General features: G+C 45.8%; 1 protein-coding gene across 1 annotated transcript; it reads right to left on the bottom strand.

The window, feature by feature from the left end:
* Window positions 1-3,563: 3,563 nt before the first annotated feature.
* On the bottom strand, window positions 3,564-19,125 carry LOC138967587 (arrestin domain-containing protein 3-like). The gene is made up of 8 exons (XM_070340185.1): window positions 18,579-19,125; window positions 18,217-18,351; window positions 16,001-16,233; window positions 14,915-15,094; window positions 14,041-14,241; window positions 12,770-12,881; window positions 10,225-10,421; window positions 3,564-6,283 (listed from the first exon to the last, which is right to left on the bottom strand). Exons 1-8 carry the CDS (start codon window positions 18,688-18,690, stop codon window positions 5,855-5,857), a joined length of 1,599 nt encoding a protein of 532 aa, XP_070196286.1. The 5' UTR covers window positions 18,691-19,125; the 3' UTR covers window positions 3,564-5,854.
* Between the last annotated feature and the right edge of the window lie 1,148 nt (window positions 19,126-20,273).

Here is a 20,273-nt window from a genome sequence, read left to right as displayed (position 1 = left end):
TTGCCCTGGGATAGGAGCAACCTTCACCTTGGCCTGGGATAGGACCGTCCTTCACTTTGCCCTGGGATAGGAGCAACCTTCACCTTGGCCTGGGATAGGACCGTCCTTCACCTTGCCCTTGGATAGGACCGTCCTGCACCTTGCCCTTGGATAGGGGCAGCCTTCACCTTCACCTTGGCAAGGTATGGGAGCTAAAAGCGTACACGTAGAGAAAAACACTTTTCAGTGCAACTTCATTACGTACACTGCTGGTGCCAACACTATAATTGGTCTTAAAATCATCAAAACATTCATGTACAACTGCTTGCATATACATCACATGGTCTCACACAAACTGAAATATTAGGAACGGACAAGGTTATGCACAACATGTACTCATTTAAACACAACCAGCACACTCGTTTTAGGTATAAGTGTCACGTACAAACATTTACTGAGCAAAGAGAAGGAATGCATCGACAAGCATCAACATTTTCAGAAAATCAATTTAGTAATTATGCACAACGATGAACATGAATTCATTTTTACTTTTTTGTTAAAAAGGTTATTTTAAAAAACAGCTGCGAAAATGTTACTGTACGCAAAACACACAAAATTTCCCCCACCCTTCCAATCATAAATACAAAACAGCAGACGACTTTGATGGTGATTGCATTGACAAAATGAAGGTAGGCACATAACACGTGCTTTTGAAACCATGTAGCGGGTGATATAAAGCTTATTGCTTCAGAAGCGGGTCCTCGTGTGTGACAAAAATTGAGCCGCAGTTGTTCAGCATTATTGTGGCTTATTCTCGTGGTATCATCTCATGCTTGGTCTTGGTTATGGTAAGTGATGTCACAAACAGTCCGAAGACATATCGGTATGATGATATTGCCTGCGTCTGAAATCACTTCCGCGGGTCTGGACCACGAGTACTCTATTTCCTCTCGTCAAGTCCTCTAATCAAAGGTGCTAGTGCACTTATACGTCTTTGCTCATGTCCTTACATCAGAGGTACTACTGCACTTTATACGTCTTTGGTAGTGCCCTTACATCAAAGGTACTGATGCACTTTATACATCTGTAGAAGTGTCCTCACATCAATAGTACCACTCCACTTGACACGTCTTTACTAGTGTCCTTACATTAAAGGTACTACTGCACTTGATAAGTCTTTACTAGGATCCTTACATCAAAGGTACTACTGCACTTAAAACGTCTTTGGTACGTCTGCACTATATATGTCTAGACTTTGTTAGTGTCCTCTTGTCGAAGGTACGACTGGAAATTATACGTTTTGGGAAATGTTCTCTCATCAAATGTACCCGTGCACTTTCTATGGCTCTGTGTCAGTGTTCTGTTGTCGTAGGTATCACTTCACCCTATACGTCTTGGCTCGCGTTCCGTCATTGAACGGATCGCTGCACTTTACACGTCTATGCAAGTACAGCAGCACGAAAGGAGTAATAAAAAAATAACGAGAATTATATAATTATCTTAATGGTTTTCTCGCCTCTTTGGCAGTTAGCTTGATGTCTTCCACTCTATGGCACAGATACAGGGCTAAGGGCATAGGAACCGCGGGGGACTGTCGCGATGCAGGCCTACTTCCTGTTTCGTAAAGTATGGCCACGCCAGAAGGACATTTGGAGCGGGCGAACGTGACACAGTATTGCTCAATTTTATAAACCTGGAAGCTTCAGAACAGTTAGAAAAATAAAGTTTGGACCCTTACTCAGACCGAACCGGTCGTAATAACGCAAATTTAATGTGTTTTTACGATTCTTAACTGGAAATTATCATTCTCTTCGGGGCCTGTAACTCTGAAACTCTTAACGACAGTGAGGTTCCTTTCGAAGTAATGAGAGCGTAACCGAATAGTCATATTACAGAACAAAATTTGAAGCGTGCGACATTGGCCTGCTTGGCTCAATTTCATTGACAAAGAGGCTTGAAAACAGTAAAAAAAACAACCACTATTTTGTACTTAGCTTAGCCCGAATGTTGGTAATAAGGAAGATATACTGTTTCGGCTTTTACCGGTCACGAAACCAATGGCAACGGCAGGGACCTTACTCTGGTGAGGTTTTAAGAGCTACTTGCCCCAAACAGAAAGGTGACTTCCGGTTTACTTTCGTACAAAAAAACATTGAATTTGCGTTATTGCGACCGGTGGTCTTGGTTAGGGTTCAAAAAAAAATTCTTACTGTTTTCAGGCTTATCAGTCACTAAAATTGAGCCAAACTGTGTCCAGTTTACTCACTTCCAATTTTGTTCTGTTATATGACTATTTTGTTACGGCCCTTACTTAAACTTTCAGTATTAAGGCCATTATGCTTGACCTTTAACTTCACTTGGGTATAGGCATACCATACCTCCTTTTTGTCTTTAAATTAACATTGGCGGACACTGACGTATAATTTTTCAAAGCCAGGTGTTTTTCTTCTGATGTAGTCTTTTGTTTATTAACACTGCGTGGTTCAGAGACAAGATAAGTCGTAGTGATTAGTTCTTGCACATCTTAACTAATGACATATAAAACAAAATATGTACGTGGCTACACTTCATGACTGAAGGGTCCTCAAAGCAAATCTATCGAGGAAATGCTTTAATTAATTAAACAGGTAAATTTTATTTAATCAATTAAACGAGAAAGTTCCTCATATACTGATACCTGCATGCGGTCTTTGATGCAATATTGGGGAGGCTGGATAGATATTTTTTATGCATCTGAACATAATACATTTCCGTAGAAAACTAAGGCCAGCTGGACGAACTGCTAGTTGTTGAGCGCTATTCAAGTATATCCATGCAATCTTTGTTTTCGGACGAGACATGCATTTGTAACACCTCCTGGGGAGGAATCTGCTTGTGGTATCGAATGGTGGTAATTTTGAGAAAAAGACAAAGATAGACAGGATACGCGAACAAATCTGTTGTTTCCATGAAAACCGCTGTAGGTTAAAAGCACCCTCCTTAGCGCTAAGACCCTTTTGTATATCGCGTTAAAAGATTGTTTTATCTTACAAACGTGAGAGAGACAATATGTCATCAACAGACCACATGCTCACGTGTGTGTGTATCGTGTAAATGAGGTCTGTCAAATTCTGTTTAAGCCAGAAGTGTTATTTCATATTGTTTAATGTAATGTTTACTCTGAATATGTCTTTGTGCAATGTCGATTTTTTTGTAATTGTGAGCCAAGCCTAAAGGCGAATTTCTGTTGTGCAAAGAAAGACAAGTATACATTCTGAGCATATACATATCACATGATGTTAAAAATCAACTTGTCTATCATTTTGTGAGAACGGGTCCCATTTGTTCTTGTTCTTGTTCTTGTTCTTGTCAACTGACAAAATAATGTTCAAAAAGGGAAACAACCCTTTGATCAATCTAAGAGGAGCAGACGATCAGACGATACCAGTTTTATCGCATTTTGTGCGGCGCTCTTCCTCTGAGTTTGTGTACACCACAGTACCACCAACCCTTCAGTGTCGGTTGCAGGGAGGACCTCCCTCAAGACATTCCTCAACTTTCAGCTTCCCAACACTGGCATCAAAGGGACAATACTTTCCATTGAATACGTAGATGTATTGAAGTCATATATTTTGGGGAATGTTTCATAGCAAATGTCTCCTTTCCTTTTCTAGCCGTATGAAGTTAAAAATACCTAAATCTCACTCAGAATGAAAACTGTACCTACTAAATCGACAATCCGATCAGTTATTTTGTGTTAAAAAAAACTATGATAAAGAATATTTTAAAAAAATATGTTTTATTCAAACAGTCCAATAATGTATTGTCATTACTTTCAAAAGGATTGAATGACATGAAGGAAAACAAAAGTGTATCCTAACGCAGTTTAACAAACAGCACAGCAGATATCTCAACCTTCACCAGTTCGTCCCTTGGTCGCCACATTACTCAAAGCGCAGCTTCAAAACAATACAGTCATGTACGTCTACAGTCACACTGCAACACAATATACAGATGTCATTTACTTGCCGCATGATTGAGTTTTTCAGCTGTCGCATCATAATATTATCTTAAACCTCCGTATTACAGAAGCATGCTTTTTTTGCAGCAACAGAAACGCAATGATTTTTGTTCGAATATGAACACATGAATGAAATTCGCTGCGTACATTTCACCCAAAGTTTGTTGCTGTATTATAACTTCTTTTCATTGGTTGTCCAACTTCAGACCTGAAGCTCGAAGCAGAATGTTTTGGGCACCATTAAAGATCAATGCAAGAATTCTTAATTCATTGAATCCGCGGGTTTGGAATTTGTCACAGCCGTCAAGCGCTCAAGACGAAGCTATAATACCACACAAATGTTCCCTTCGCGTATGTATCTCACTCCGCCTGGTCTGTTGTACGTATTATTGCTTTCTGTTGTCATTTTGTACGACCAAAATGTGACAGGGGCCGAGGCATTGTGGTTGGTGCATGCCTCTGCTTAGTCACTGGTACCAGGTTCGAGACCCGGTCAAAGTCGAGTTTGTACGTGGAGACTCGTTGGCCCCAGTCCCACCTTTCTATGCACAACTTATAAGGAACGATATCCATCGGAAATGACATCTTGGAAACTTGGTGTGCGTCAAAGATTCCACATTCACTTTCCATATGCTGTACGCACATGTATGTTCACATGCCATGATTTAGCTTGAATGTCTATGGTGAACACACGCCTGTCAGGAACACAACACACACACTGCTTGTCGTCAGTACCGTAGAATTTCTGTCCGATTTTCTTCCCGAAGATTCACACCATTGAAGTAATAAAGACTGATTTGCAAAGTTTTCGAACGTGCACCATGCCAACTTCCACAACATTTTTGGCTGCCTTTTGTTGAAGGAAGATGGAGGAATGGTCTGTGGAATGGAGACATTGCACACGTGAGTCTAGATCTCTGATATGTGTTCTTATCCCACACCTTTGTTGTGTATATTGCTACCACCCCTGGTTCTCTTCTTCCGCTCACCGGATGCAGTCGTGAATTTCCTGCTTGAAAAATGACTACCCTTTTCCATACACATCATTCTCCATTTCTCTGTCGCACGTCTGCGCTGTGGACGTTGCATTATCTGCCCCTGGCATTTTCCTTTCGAAAGACGCAAACATGAATTAGCCTTTCAAACTCTAAGATCCAGTGGTGAATTTGCTTTTTGGAAATTCGGATTCAATGGTTAATTTGCTTCTCCGAAACAAGGATCCAATGGTAAATTTGCTTTTCGGAAACTCAAATCTAATGGTGAATTTGCTGTTGGGAAAACTATATGCCCCATTGATGCATTTGTTTCTCATACACTCGGCTCGAGGAACTCGGAACCAATCGTGGATTTGATTCTGGAAAGGTAAGACTGCATTTGAAAACTCAGATCACACATAGTTCTCCTCCTTCAGCACACATGTTGCTTGTCCGGTCGTCCTTTCATCGGCCGCCGTTTGCTTAGGACAAGCTTGTTGTTAGATTTTCCACTAACACCACGCACAGTCGAGACTAGATCTAAGAGCTTTGCGCTGCACAGTCCACGATCTACAGTAACATGGTCAACGTCATCGCTTTCACTGGCCGCCGTCGTCTAAGGCATGATTCCTGCTGGATTTTTCAAGTTAAGCTCACTGAAACAGTTTCAAGGGTAGACCTAAGAGCTATACACTGCTCGGCCGATAAATCCAAGATGTCAATGGGCGTGGCCGAGCCGCCATCAAACTCTACCAATTCGCTTCTCACCCATGCTGTTCATAAATATGAAGTATCCTGTCCGTATTACATTGGCTGCCTTCTGCTATGACACAAATATTCAGTTGAATTGTTTTTAAAATTAAACCACACACTGAGACAGTGTCAAGGCTAGATCTACGAGCTATACACTGCTGAGCCGACAATCCACGATCTCTATGGGCGTGGCCTGACCGTCGCACTGCCCCTGTTCAGTCTCCACCCAGGCGGCCATGGGGGGCGGGGAGGTAGCGGCGGGGGCTGCGGCAGCCACACCCATCGCCGCAGCGCTGGTGGCAGTCCTCATGCCCACCGGCCCCTCCCCTTCTCTCACCGGGGAACCTCTAGACATGAGGGGGACCCTCTCGGGTTCGGCTTTCCCTCCGCACGCTCCCCTGGCTCCGCCCCCCAAGGAATCGTCGTCGCTGTAGCGGCCGTGATCCTCTGAGCTATCGAGGTGGACCCTGCTAAGGCGGCTGAGGTCCTCGTGACTGCTGTGGCGCGAGCCGTTCACGTGCACCACCAGGTTCTCGCGGCTCCGTGTCATGTTGCGCACCCTGGATCCCCCTGGTACCTGTAACAGTCACAGGAAGGTGAGGTCCATGTAATTCTCTTCCCACATCGGTGACACGCAAACAACAGTTTGTCTGGCTGTGTTAGCAGAAAGTTACATTCCTTCATACAATAGACGAAAAGCACACACGCCAGTAACCAGGTTAGGTACTTTTTTTTGTATCAATATTTTGGCGGAACTGCATTCGTCAGGATGATAAGAAAGTATGGAATCCCGGCACGTGATCTACAGCGTGTTAATACATGTAGACGACTCCCGGCACGTGATCTACAGCGTGTTAATACATGTAGACGATTCCCGGCACGTGATCTACAGCGTGTTAATACATGTAGACGAATCCCGGCACGTGATCTACAGCGTGTTAACACATGTAGACGATTCCCGGCACGTGATCTACAGCGTGTTAATACATGTAGACGGATCCCGGCACGTGATCTACAGCGTGTTAATACATGTAGACGATTCCCGGCACGTGATCTACAGCGTGTTAATACATGTAGACGATTCCCGGCACGTGATCTACAGCGTGTTAATACATGTAGACGAATCCCGGCACGTGATCTACAGCGTGTTAATACATGTAGACGGATCCCGGCACGTGATCTACAGCGTGTTAATACATGTAGACGATTCCCGGCACGTGATCTACAGCGTGTTAATACATGTAGACGGATCCCGGCACGTGATCTACAGCGTGTTAATACATGTAGACGATTCCCGGCACGTGATCTACAGCGTGTTAATACATGTAGACGATTCCCAGCACGTGATCTACAGCGTGTTAATACATGTAGACGATTCCCGGCACGTGATCTACAGCGTGTTAATACATGTAGACGATTCCCGGCACGTGATCTACAGCGTGTTAATACATGTAGACGAATCCCGGCACGTGATCTACAGCGTGTTAATACATGTAGACGAATCCCGGCACGTGATCTACAGCGTGTTAATACATGTAGACGACTCCCGGCACGTGATCTACAGCGTGTTAATACATGTAGACGAATCCCGGCACGTGATCTACAGCGTGTTAATACATGTAGACGAATCCCGGCACGTGATCTACAGCGTGTTAATACATGTAGACGGATCCCGGCACGTGATCTACAGCGTGTTAATACATGTAGACGAATACCGGCACGTGATCTACAGCGTGTTAATACAATCTAGACGAATCCCGGGACGTGATCCACAGCGTGTTAATACATGTAGACAAATCCCGGCACGTGATCTACAGCGTGTTAATACATGTAGACGAATCCCAGCACGTGATCTACAGCGTGTTGATACATGTAGACGGATCCCGGCACGTGATCTACAGCGTGTTAATACATGTAGACGAATTTCGGAAATAACTGTGTTGGGTTTGTATGGGTTTATAAAGAGTGAATACTCCTGCTTTTAGGGAGGCAAGCTTTCTACACGTGCTCCCTGTCTGCGTGTTTCAGACACACCCCTCACTATAGTGACTGGCCTATTATGTCACGTGTTTCAGACACACCCCTCGCTATAGTGACTGGCCTATTATGTCACGTGTTTCAGACACACCCCTCGCTATAGTGACTGGCCTATTATGTCACGTGTTTCAGACACACCCCTCGCTATAGTGACTGGCCTATTATGTCACGTGTTTCAGACACACCCCTCGCTATAGTGACTGGCCTATTATGTCACGTGTTTCAGACACACCCCTCGCTAGTGACTGGCCTATTATGTCACGTGTTTCAGACACACCTCTCGCTATAGTGACTGGCCTATTATGTCACTTGGGAAAGTTTGACTCACTAAAAGCAAGAGTATTCACTTTTTCACAACTTAAACAAACCCGACAGAGTTATTTTTGAACACCGTCTCTACCATTCAGGTGTAGATCTATTAGTCCCTGCTGTTGCCGGGCTCACGACAGGACGTTGGTTCTTCATGTCCTTTCTACCTGTTTGTCTATTTGGGGCCTCACGTAATTCTTCTATCCCTAGCTGACTATAAAATACAGAAAAACAAGCAAGTAAACAAAAACTCATTTAGATTATAAAATGCAGAAAAACAAGCAAGCAAACACAAACTCATTTAGATTATCCATCCCCATGATAGTTACGAGACTACGACCAAACATGACCAAAACAGCGAGGATGAAAATCGCTTCTTCATTTCAACGATTCTTATTCTCTCAGGTGCCAGGAGACTGGTTTTGAATAACTCTCACTTTCTCTATCACACATGTCGTATGCATTGAGAGCGCTTCCTTCCCTTTGGTTATCAGACCAAACATGTAATGAGAAACGTGGTGCAGGTAGAACCAACAGGATCCGAGTTAGGATCTCAATTCCGTTCGGGTTAACTCGATGGCTTTTGGTCTCTCGGCACTGTCCGGTCTATCGAATCTTGATTCATATGACACGCAACCCCTGACTGACTGACTGTTCGGGATTCACGTCCTCGCAGGTATCCATGATCTATACGGGGCATTAGTGTTATTGTTAGTGTTATTGCAACCCAACTTTGGGGAACTGTACTTATAATACTGCCACAACCGTGAGTTGCATCACTGACCAATCAACGGCAATGAGCACTCGCACGTTGCTTCCCTTCCCTTCCCTTCCCTTCCCTTCCCTTCCCTTCCCTTCCCTTCCCTTCCCTTCCCTTCCCTTCCCCTTCCCTTCCCCTCCCCTTCCCTTCCCTTCCCTTCCCTTCCCCTCCCCTTCCCCTTCCCTCCCCTTCCCTTCCCTTCCCTTCCCTTCCCTTCCCTTCCCTTCCCTTCCCTTCCCTTCCCTTCCCTTCCCCTTCCCCTTCCCTCCCCTTCCCTCCCCTTCCCTTCCCTTCCCTTCCCTTTCCTTCCCTCCCCTTCCCTTCCCTTTCCTTCCCTTCCCTTTCCCTTCCCTTCCCTTCCCTTCCCTTGCCTTCCCTTCCCTTCCCTTCCCTTCCCTTCCCTTCCCTTTCCCTTCCCTTTCCCCATCTGTCCGATTGACGGTGCACCAAACAGAAGAGAAAAATACACACACTCCTAACAGTCTCCCAAACCATAACTGCAATGTTAGTCCGTGCAGCCCAGGCATGGAAAATGCTCGCCCTAGTGCAACAGCCGCTGCAATTTTCAAGTAGTTTCCTAATGCCTGATATTAACTGGGCCAAGTCGACTTCGCGAAGCCTACTTTACGAAGCTCGCTGCACGAAGCTTTGGCACTGAATTTTCGGTTAAAAGACTTCGTGCAGTCAACTTCGGGCTCCATGAAGAAAGGCCTGTGACGTGATATAAACTCAAACGGTTTACTCTTCGCCGCTGTATGTGGATTGCGCCAACGAGTAAAGGGAGAGCAACTTTGTTCGTCCTCTTAGCAGATGCCCCTGTGAAACGTTGACTTTTTCATTGCTTTATTATTTCATTGCTGGGAAATTCGGGTCACTTCCTTTCAGTGAAAAGCTCGCAGCAGCAGAGTCGCGCTACCCAGGAGTGTGCGTGTTTAGGTGTAATCTGCCCCCTGCACTAATGGAGGAATAACCGAGGTCTTTTACGTGCCACAGTGGTGACACAGGGGTGGAACATGGAAACCGTCTCTGAGTCTGCACATAATGTTGACCCGTGCCCGTCCCGGCCCGGATTCGAACCTGTGTGTGACCAGCGGATCACAAGTCCAGTGCTCTACCAACTGAGTCCCCCCCCCCCCCCCCCCCAACCCAGCAGATGTAATTTTTTTCCTAAAATACCCAATTCAAATGCTTAATTTCAACAGCCATCTCGGGGGCTAAGATCCGTCAAGACCACCCTCCCCCCCTCCCCCCTCCCTGCCCCCCTCCCTTCCCCCTCCCTCCCCCCCCCCCCCCTCCCTGCCCAGCCTTTGTACCTTTGCCTAATGTTGAAAGCCCCTTCCTCCTGTACACTAGGTCTACACGTTATCTGGACTAGCATGCGATGTTCCTACACTACGCATTACCTGAATTACCTGCAAGAGGTTGGTCCTGCTGCTCGCGGTGGACCGACAGACGGAGGGGGGCCTGGATGCCCGGATGGTGACGTAGACCGGGCGGTAGATGATGGTGCGGTCAATGTCAAGGTCGGTGTCGTCCCCCATGTAGACCTGACCCAGTTGGAACTCGGAGCTGATGTAGTTGCCGCCCTCCACCGTCTCGGCTGGTTCCTCTGATGACATAGAACATGAACAACGTGCATGTTAAATACGTCTAAACTCCAAGCAGAAGTGTGTACACGCAAGCACAAGACCAAGTGCGCACGGAAAAGATCCTGTCAGAGTTCGGTGGGTTGTATAAACACAAAAATACTCCGCATGCCTCCCCCGAAAGCGACGTACGGCTGCCTGAATGGCGGGGTAAAAACGGTCATACACGTAAAAACCTACTCGTGCAAAACCATGAGTGAACGTGGGAAGAAGAAGAAGAAGAAGAAGAAGAACTGTTCGTGACATAATGCTAAGTTCTACTTGCAAAAAGTTGCACACATTGTGTTCACTATTGTTCAAATGAACAGTTGTCAACACTATGCGTTTACTATGTGGGCCTCTGTTGCCTCTGGTAGAACTAGGTATTATTTCACAAAGTGTGCAAAACTTGTAACAGAAATCTGTTTGAAAGTGGACAACTTCTGTTTATAGCGTATCTATACTTCCTTTCCACTAACTGTTTGGAATTACACGTGTAAGGTTAGGGGACTCTGTATATAGCGTATCTATACTTCCGTTTCACGAACTGTTTGGAATTACACGTGTAAGGTTAGGGGACTCTGTATATAGCGTATCTATACTTCCGTTTCACGAACTGTTTGGAATTACACGTGTAAGGTTAGGGGACTCTGTATATAGCGTATCTATACTTCCTTTTCACGAACTGTTTGGAATTACACGTGTAAGGTTAGGGGACTCTGAATATAGCGTATCTATACTTCCTTTTCACGAACTGTTTGGAATTACACGTGTAAGGTTAGGGGACTCTGTATATAGCGTATCTATACTTCCTTTTCACGAACTGTTTGGAATTACAAGTGTAAGGTTAGGGGACTCTGTATATAGCGTATCTATACTTCCTTTTCACGAACTGTTTGGAATTACAAGTGTAAGGTTAGGGGACTCTGAATATAGCGTATCTATACTTCCTTTTCACGAACTGTTTGGAATTACACGTGTAAGGTTAGGGGACTCTGAATATAGCGTATCTATACTTCCTTTTCACGAACTGTTTGGAATTACACGTGTAAGGTTAGGGGACTCTGTATATAGCTTATCTATACTTCCTTTTCACGAACTGTTTGGAATTACAAGTGTAAGGTTAGGGGACTCTGTAGCGTATCTATACTTCCTTTTCACGAACTGTTTGGAATTACACGTGTAAGGTTAGGGGACTCTGTATATAGCGTATCTATACTTCCTTTTCACGAACTGTTTGGAATTACAAGTGTAAGGTTAGGGGACTCTGTATATAGCGTATCTATACTTCCGTTTCACGAACTGTTTGGAATTACAAGTGTAAGGTTAAGGGACTCTGTATATAGCGTATCTATACTTCCGTTTCACGAACTGTTTGGAATTACACGTGTAAGGTTAGGGAACTCTGTATATAGCGTATCTATACTTCCTTTTCACGAACTGTTTGGAATTACAAGTGTAAGGTTAGGGGACTCTGTATATAGCGTATCTATACTTCCTTTTCACGAACTGTTTGGAATTACAAGTGTAAGGTTAGGGGACTCTGTATATAGCGTATCTATACTTCCGTTTCACGAACTGTTTGGAATTACAAGTGTAAGGTTAAGGGACTCTGTATATAGCGTATCTATACTTACGTTTCACGAACTGTTTGGAATTACAAGTGTAAGGTTAGGGGACTCTGTATATAGCGTATCTATACTTCCTTTTCACGAACTGTTTCGAATTACAAGTGTAAGGTTAGGGGACTCTGTATATAGCGTATCTATACTTCCTTTTCACGAACTGTTTGGAATTACAAGTGTAAGGTTAGGGGACTCTGTATATAGCGTATCTATACTTCCTTTTCACGAACTGTTTGGAATTACAAGTGTAAGGTTAGGGGACTCTGTAGCGTATCTATACTTCCTTTTCACGAACTGTTTGGAATTACACGTGTAAGGTTAGGGGACTCTGTATATAGCGTATCTATACTTCCTTTTCACGAACTGTTTGGAATTACAAGTGTAAGGTTAGGGGACTCTGTATATAGCGTATCTATACTTCCTTTTCACGAACTGTTTGGAATTACACGTGTAAGGTTAGGGAACTCTGAATATAGCGTATCTATACTTCCTTTTCACGAACTGTTTGGAGTTACACGTGTAAGGTTAGGGGACCCATTTTTCTGGTTAATCTCACATACCCCTCAAGTACCGTACAGCCCTTGGTCCCAACGGCTGATTGACAACAGTTTTGACTAGAAATCTGGCTGTATTTTCAAAACTAAACTCGCAGCATCATATCGTTTGTGACTGGCTTTATGTTTACGTCTACGTCATTAACGCCTCACCGTAGTGTACTTCTGGAGTAGGGGTGTTGGGTATCCTGAAGGGTAACGTTGCTATGGTGATGGGAAGGTTGATCTCGGCCGCATCTCTGTCCTGTTCCGTTTCCAAAAAGAGCTGAAAATATGAGGTTGACATTTGAAGATCCAGTGTGACACACACACACACACACACAGACACAGACACACACACACGCACACACACACACACACACACACACACACACACACACACACACACACGAAACATCACATGCACTCGAAACTCCGCATCAGCAATACGGGGGGCAGCAGTACCCTGCGAGACTGACAGCCAGACAACACAGCTCCTGCATCAGCCATACGGGGGGCAGCAGTACCCTGCGAGACTGACAGCCAGACAACACAGCTCCTGCATCAGCCATACGGGGGGCAGCAGTACCCTGCGAGACTGACAGCCAGACAACACAGCTCCTGCATCAGCCATACGGGGGGCAGCAGTACCCTGCGAGACTGACAGCCAGACAACACAGCTCCTGCAGCCCTGTCCGCTGTACCAGGCGCTCACAAAACTCTACGGCAGTCTGGAGGACCTGATGATGATAAAGTTGTTTTACGCCCTCACGGTGAAACCATTAGGGGCATGTCCCTGGGTGTTACCCCGACTTTAGATGAGATACACAGGTGCATGCGTGTTTAGGTGTTATCAGCCACCTACAAGAATGGCAGAATGACCGAGATCTTTTACGTGCCACTGTGGTGACACGGGGATGGGACATGGATACCGTCTCTCAGTCTGCACACAAACTTGACGCGTGTCCGTCCCGGCCTGGATTCGAACCAGTGACCCTAGGCTTGGGGGACCCACGCCGCACTGCCACTTTGATGATGATGATGATGATGATGATGATGATGATGATGATGATGATGATGATGATGATGATGATGATGATGATGATGATGATGATGATGATGATGATGGTGATGATGATGATGATGATGATGATGATGGTGATGGTGATGGTGATGGTGATGGTGGTGATGATGATGATGATGGTGGTGATGGTGATGATGATGGTGATGATGATGATGATGATGATGATGATGGTGATGGTGATGGTGATGGTGATGATGATGATGATGATGATGATGGTGATGATGATGATGATGGTGATGATGGTGATGGTGATGGTGATGATGATGATGATGATGGTGATGATGATGATGATGATGATGATGATGATGATGATGATGATGATGATGATGATGATGAAGAAGAAGAAGCTTGGCCCACTGACCTGCAGGGAGTAGTAGATCTGCACCAGGCCACACACCTCCACCATGGTGGGCGGACAGACGGGCACGTGCAGCCTGTCACTCAGCGAGTGGAGGGTGGAGCTATTGTGCGGCGCCACGCGCTCTGACTCCGCCTCCGCGATCACGTGCTTGATTTCCTTGGTCAGGCCCAGCACGCCTTTGTTGATGAAGAACTCCACGTGCTGGAAAACAACACAACTCTGTCAGTAAAGGAGAACAGGATTTTTTCTTTAGTTAATAATAATAATAATGCATAATATTTATATAGCGCATGTATCCAGGGTTTATCCCTGCTCAATGCGATGTACAATCAAAATACTACGACAACAAAACATTATTTTCCTGCATATCATTTTAGTTGAATGCAAAATATTAACTTAACATACAAGGACCAAAAAGGTTAACATTTCTGATCGTTTAATTCGGACAAAACAGAACTTTCACAAGAACTTCGACACATCCTGACGTCAAGTTGTCACGTAGTGCATGCACAACAGGGAGGTATTTGCTGTAATGGAGTGTTGTGTTGGGACGTAATGTTGTACGGTACACATCCAATGCACTATCCTTTTGTCCATGAAGTCGTGTTTTGTTTGTGATGCATCATGGCGTTAATTTGTGACGTAATACTGTACACTTGGCCCACCGTGATGTCATGTTGTTCATGACGCATCATGACGTCACGCTGTGACGTAATACCTGCACATGCTGACACTTGGCCCACCGAGACGTCATGACGCATCATGATGTATCATGATGCACATTGTGACGTAATACCTGCACAAGCTGACATTTAGCCCGACATGACGTCACGTTGTTCATGACGCATCATGACGTCATGTTGTGACGTAATACCTGCACAAGCTGACACCTGGCCCAAGCTTCGTGGTCCCCTCCGTTCTGTATTTCCACCTTGAGTCTGACGTTTTCCCCGCAGCAGTATCCCGTCCTCTCCATCATCCCTCGCATCAGCAGCGGGCCTTTGCCACAGCACAGACTGCACCGGTTGCGTTTCGCCGTGCCTTGGGCGGGGGTCTACAGTGGGAAAAAAGCAGGAAATAAAAATAAGATGATAAATAAGACAGCAGTGTCCTGCTCTCTCCAGCACTAACACGTTCTCTCTCTAAAAACAATAACTATCCTGTTACTGCATGTAAGGGCACTGTCGTCGTACGACCATCGATCTCTCTCTAGTGACTGGCCTATAATGTCACGTGGGAAATGTTGCCTCAATAAAAGCAAGAGTATTCACTCTTTCGCAACCCCTACAAACGCGACAGTTATGTTCGAGCATCATGGTAAAAGCGCAAAATTAAAGGTTGTCTTCTTCTGCATTCGTGGGCTGAAACTCCCACGTACACTCGTTTTTTTTTTGTTTTTTGCACGAGTGGAATTTTACGTGTATGACCGTTTTTTACCCCGCCATTTAGGCAGCCATACGCCGTTTTCGGAGGATGGGTATTTTCGTGTTTCTATAACCCACCGAACTCTGACATGGATTACAGGATCTTTTTCGTGCGCACTTGGTCTTGTGCTTGCGTGTACACACGGGGGTGTTCGGACACCGAGGAGAGTCTGCACACAAAGTTGACTCTGAGAAATAAATCTCTCGCCGAACGTGGGGACGAACTCACGCTGACAGCTACAACTGGATACAAATGAGCTACATCCCCGCCCATTAAAGGTTGTGAGATTACATACCACTTTTCAACATTCACAGCCAATCATTGAAAACATAAGACAAAGCCTATGATAAAAACTCTCCCAAAACTTAAGACCTCCTATCTTTTCAAGGCATTGTGTTTATAAACTCTGTGAGTCCCCCCCCCCCTCAAGACACACACACTGACACATTTCTGAGCGTCTCGTTCAAGCTCTCGTTTTTTCACGATTTCAAGCGTCAGAAAAAGCAGAAGGTACAAGACTGAAGGCACCACTAACCAGCAGTCGTTCGTCCATGCAGTCGATGTGTGGGCCGATAATGGTGAAGTATTTGACACCCTGGGGACACGATGCGTAGGGAATGTCCAGCGTGACCCGGATGTAGTATCGTATCGTACCGTACTTGCTCTCAAAAGAGCACGGCAGCGCGGATTCTGGCAGTTTGAACTCAAACGGAAACGTGTGTGACCCCCGAGGCATGATGGGAACGTGATTTGAGTCATCGCTGGCCTCTGAAAGCAGGAAAACGACGGGGCTCATTATTCAGATTGACTTTCCATCAATTCAAGGAGCTGAAGTTACCACCGTTTCCTTGATGGAAAAGCTGGAGGGAAATGTTTTGGTACACAGTGACTAAATTCATGAAGTTGAAGTTACCACCGTTTCCTCACAGTAAACTCAAATCACTTTTTCAAAGCTTTGGGCACATTTTTGGTAGCCTACACAGTGAATGTTTTGGCACAGTCCAATTCATTCTCAATAGCTTCTTTCATTTTCAAGGGATGCAACTTCAAGACGTAGCGTTACTTTGGGTACATTGGACACTTCGGACGTTTGGACACTAAGCTGATAATGTGAACTAGCCAAATAAAAAGACCACAAAACAACGTAAATACCCGGATCACAGCTCTCATTGCTCGACACTCTTGTGGCTTCACTGCATTATTTGCGTCCATACGTATAAATCGTACAAATCCTCTTTGTCATACATTACATCTCCATCCACGTTTACCTTATGCTCGTAATATACGATTTAGGAGATAACTCCGTCGGGTTTGAAAGGGTTGTGAAAGAGTGAATGCCCTTGCTTTTCCTCGGACAAATAACTTGACACGTGCTCCTGTCCACCCATTTCCGACCCATCCCTCGCGCTACCCATCCCTAGCGCTACCCATCCCTAGGGATGGGTAATCCCTAGCGCTACCCATCCCTAGCGCTACCCATCCCTAGCGCTACCCATCCCTCGCGCTACCCATCCCTAGCGCTACCCATCCCTAGCGCTACCCATCCCTAGCGCTACCCATCCCTAGCGCTACCCATCCCTAGCGCTACCCATCCCTCGCGCTACCCATCCCTAGCGCTACCCATCCCTAGCGCTACCCATCCCTAGCGCTACCCATCCCTAGCGCTACCCATCCCTAGCGCTACCCATCCCTAGCGCTACCCATCCCTAGCGCTACCCATCCCTCGCGCTACCCATCCCTAGCGCTACCCATCCCTAGCGCTACCCATCCCTAGCGCTACCCATCCCTAGCGCTACCCATCCCTAGCGCTACCCATCCCTAGCGCTACCCATCCCTAGCGCTACCCATCCCTAGCGCTACCCATCCCTAGCGCTACCCATCCCTAGTGCTACCCATCCCTAGCGCTACCCATCCCTAGCGCTACCCATCCCTCGCGCTACCCATCCCTAGCGCTACCCATCCCTAGCGCTACCCATCCCTAGCGCTACCCATCCCTAGCGCTACCCATCCCTAGCGCTACCCATCCCTAGCGCTACCCATCCCTAGCGCTACTGATTGGCCCCTCCAATGTTTGTCCGACCCATCCCTATCGCTACTGATTGGCCCCTCCAATGTTTGTCCGACCCATCCCTAGCGCTACTGATTGGCCCCTCCAATGTTTGTCCGACCCATCCCTAGCGCTACTGATTGGCCCCTCCAATGTTTGTCCGACCCATCCCTAGCGCTACTGATTGGCCCTTCCAATGTTTGTCCGACCCATCCCTAGCGCTACTGATTGGCCCCTCCAATGTTTGTCCGACCCATCCCTAGCGCTACTGATTGGCCTCTCCAATGTTTGTCCGAGTAAAAAGCAAGGGTATTATATCTTTCATTACCCATAGAACCTCGAGTTGTTTCGGAAATCGTCTAATTCTATCCTGCTTTCTTGCTTTCTCTTTATTTTTTCACATTATTTATTTTATTTTTTATTTAATGCAATTTAAATTGCGCACATATCTCAACCACAGATTCAAGGCGCAGGGATTTGTCTGTGTACTTTCCACTCTAAACAGCGTGTCCATCAGCATTTTGCTTGTGATCGTTCAATATGTTGTTTTTGTGAAACGAGTGTATGAAGTCAAAAGTGAATAAAGCATGCTTAAACCAAACAGCGAATACAGACTTGACTTTCAGTCATTATAAGCTGCTTTTCTACAACTTATGACAAAACGAAAAAGACAAACAAAGTGCTACACAAACGACGACCTTGACCTTGCCCGTGACCTTTGCCCCAAAGCGTCTGTCTGTCGTCGATGTAGTGTTCATCCTGGCGGATGGTACGTCTCTCTCCAGCACGTGTGATCTTCCACTCAGCATGCGCCTTGCCACGGATATGTAGCCTGATTCCTGGAAAACGTCACACCTTGCCTTTTAGGTACAGTATCAACATTCAAATTATATAAAGGTCAAAATGTCCTGGCATAAAAAACATTGTTGTGTCAGAAGACATCCTAAGTGTCAAAGCTATCGAACATTCAACCGGCCTGGGGTTTGTTTGTTTGTTTGTTTGTGCTGGTGTGTATGTTTTTGTTTGACACCAAACTAGCATATATATGACACATTGACCCACTCACCTGTGAATCTCATATTCTCCGTATTCTCCACCAAAACCCGCCCGGACACTGTCTCTCCGGCATAGTAGATCTCCTTGTCAAGGTCAAGGTCGAACGTCTGCAGGAAGTCCATCTCGAGGCCGTACAGAGCGTGCGCATCAACACTGACGTCAGCTTCCGGTATCTACGGGAGTGGCACTTGAGGTAGGATGGGTCCCTGTAGGCACCGAGGTGAGTGACACAATGTCTGATGGAGTTCCATGTTCCCTGTATTTTGGGGTGTCATTAAAAACGACGTTATTGATAACATTGGTGAGAATGTCTCTGTAACGAGTGTATCACTAATGGTGTAACTCTGTTGTTGTCCCTACGCGCCTGCCGCCATTGTGTGAAGACCGTGCAAGTTCCCGCACGACTTGCATATTTCACTGCTTTCGTCGTGTTGGCATTTTGATTGATGCTTCGGATTAATGTCTCGCTGAGCTCTCCGCAAAACGTCGAAGGTCCAATATTTCGGCGTTACAGATTAACACACTTATGCGAGCTCACTGGGGTTGCAGAGTGAGACGCTTTGCTTGTACTCACTCCCTGTCTGCCATCGTAGTTTTGAGCACTTTTCTCATTGTTGTTGGTCTCCCTGGTGACTGCTCAATCCGGTTCTGGAAAAAAATAACAACAAATCTGTTATCAACCTTTGGAATAAGTGAACAAGCTTAGCTACTTGTTCAATTGCCTGCATGCCTTACACTGGTGGTAAAAGGGTCAGGTTATCAGACAGATGTGCCTGGCACTTGGTTTGGACACACAATCACACATGCGAGCACACACACGCGCGCACATAGACAAACACATCCACACCCACACACATACACACACACACACACACAAACACACACACACAAACACACACACACAAACACACACTTACACTTACACACACACACACATACACACACATACACACATTCTCTCTCTCTCTCTCTCTCTCTCTCTCTCTCTCTCTCTCTCTCTCTCTCTCTCTCAACAAGGGCAGCCTGGGCCATTTCGCCATTGCCCTTTAACACGCCGTTACCAAGGCGACCAGCGGGGCAACTCCCCGACATTGATCAGCTCTCACGAGCAGCCTGTAATGCTGTTACTGCGCCGCCAAACTTTATCATCCCCTCGCCCGCAAACCTGTGGGGCCAAAAGGCGAGGAGGGAACTAGCAAAACGACAGGCTTGGACATGTATTGATGGCCTAGTGGATACTCCTGCTTTTAGTGAGCCAAACTTTCTACACGTGCTCCTTATACACGTGTTTCCGACACACCTCTCACTAGTGAAGGTTGCGGAAGGTTGTGTGTTCGAATCCTTGCCGCGCCTCGAGGGTAAAGGGTGGAGATTTTTCCAATCTCCCGGGTCAACTTATGTGCGGACATGCTATAGTGCCTTATGCCTCTTTGTGAGTACACGCAGTCACAAAACCAAGTGCGTATGAAAAAAATCATGTAACCCATGCCAGAGTTCCGTCGGTTACAGAAACACGAAATTATGAAGAATATGCATTCACCAAAATCGGCGTATGGCTGCCTAAATGGCGGGGTAAAAACGGTCATACACGTTAAAACCCACTCGTACAAAAACACGAGTGTACTTGGGAGTTTCAGCCCATGAACGCAAAAGAAAAAGGACATGAGCTTGCAGCAATACTGACACGGACAGACAGACAAACAGA

The sequence above is a fragment of the Littorina saxatilis genome, linkage group LG5, assembly GCF_037325665.1.
Source record: "Littorina saxatilis isolate snail1 linkage group LG5, US_GU_Lsax_2.0, whole genome shotgun sequence".
NCBI classification, from domain to species: domain Eukaryota; kingdom Metazoa; phylum Mollusca; class Gastropoda; order Littorinimorpha; family Littorinidae; genus Littorina; species Littorina saxatilis.
The sequence above is the reverse complement of the archived record's forward strand: the minus strand, read 5'-3'. Positions and strand labels throughout refer to the sequence as shown.

Bases quoted from the DNA above. Each gene is read 5' to 3' on its own strand.
- LOC138967587 (XM_070340185.1), bottom strand. From the start codon at position 18,690: ATGGACTTCCTGCAGACGTTCGACCTTGACCTTGACAAGGAGATCTAC. The intron at 16,234-18,216 runs GTCAAGGTCGTC...TCCTGCTTTCAG, and splicing joins GGGCAAAGGTCACGGGCAAG to AGGCCAGCGATGACTCAAAT. The intron at 10,422-12,769 runs GTGAGGCGTTAA...CTATGTCATCAG, and splicing joins TACTCCAGAAGTACACTACG to AGGAACCAGCCGAGACGGTG.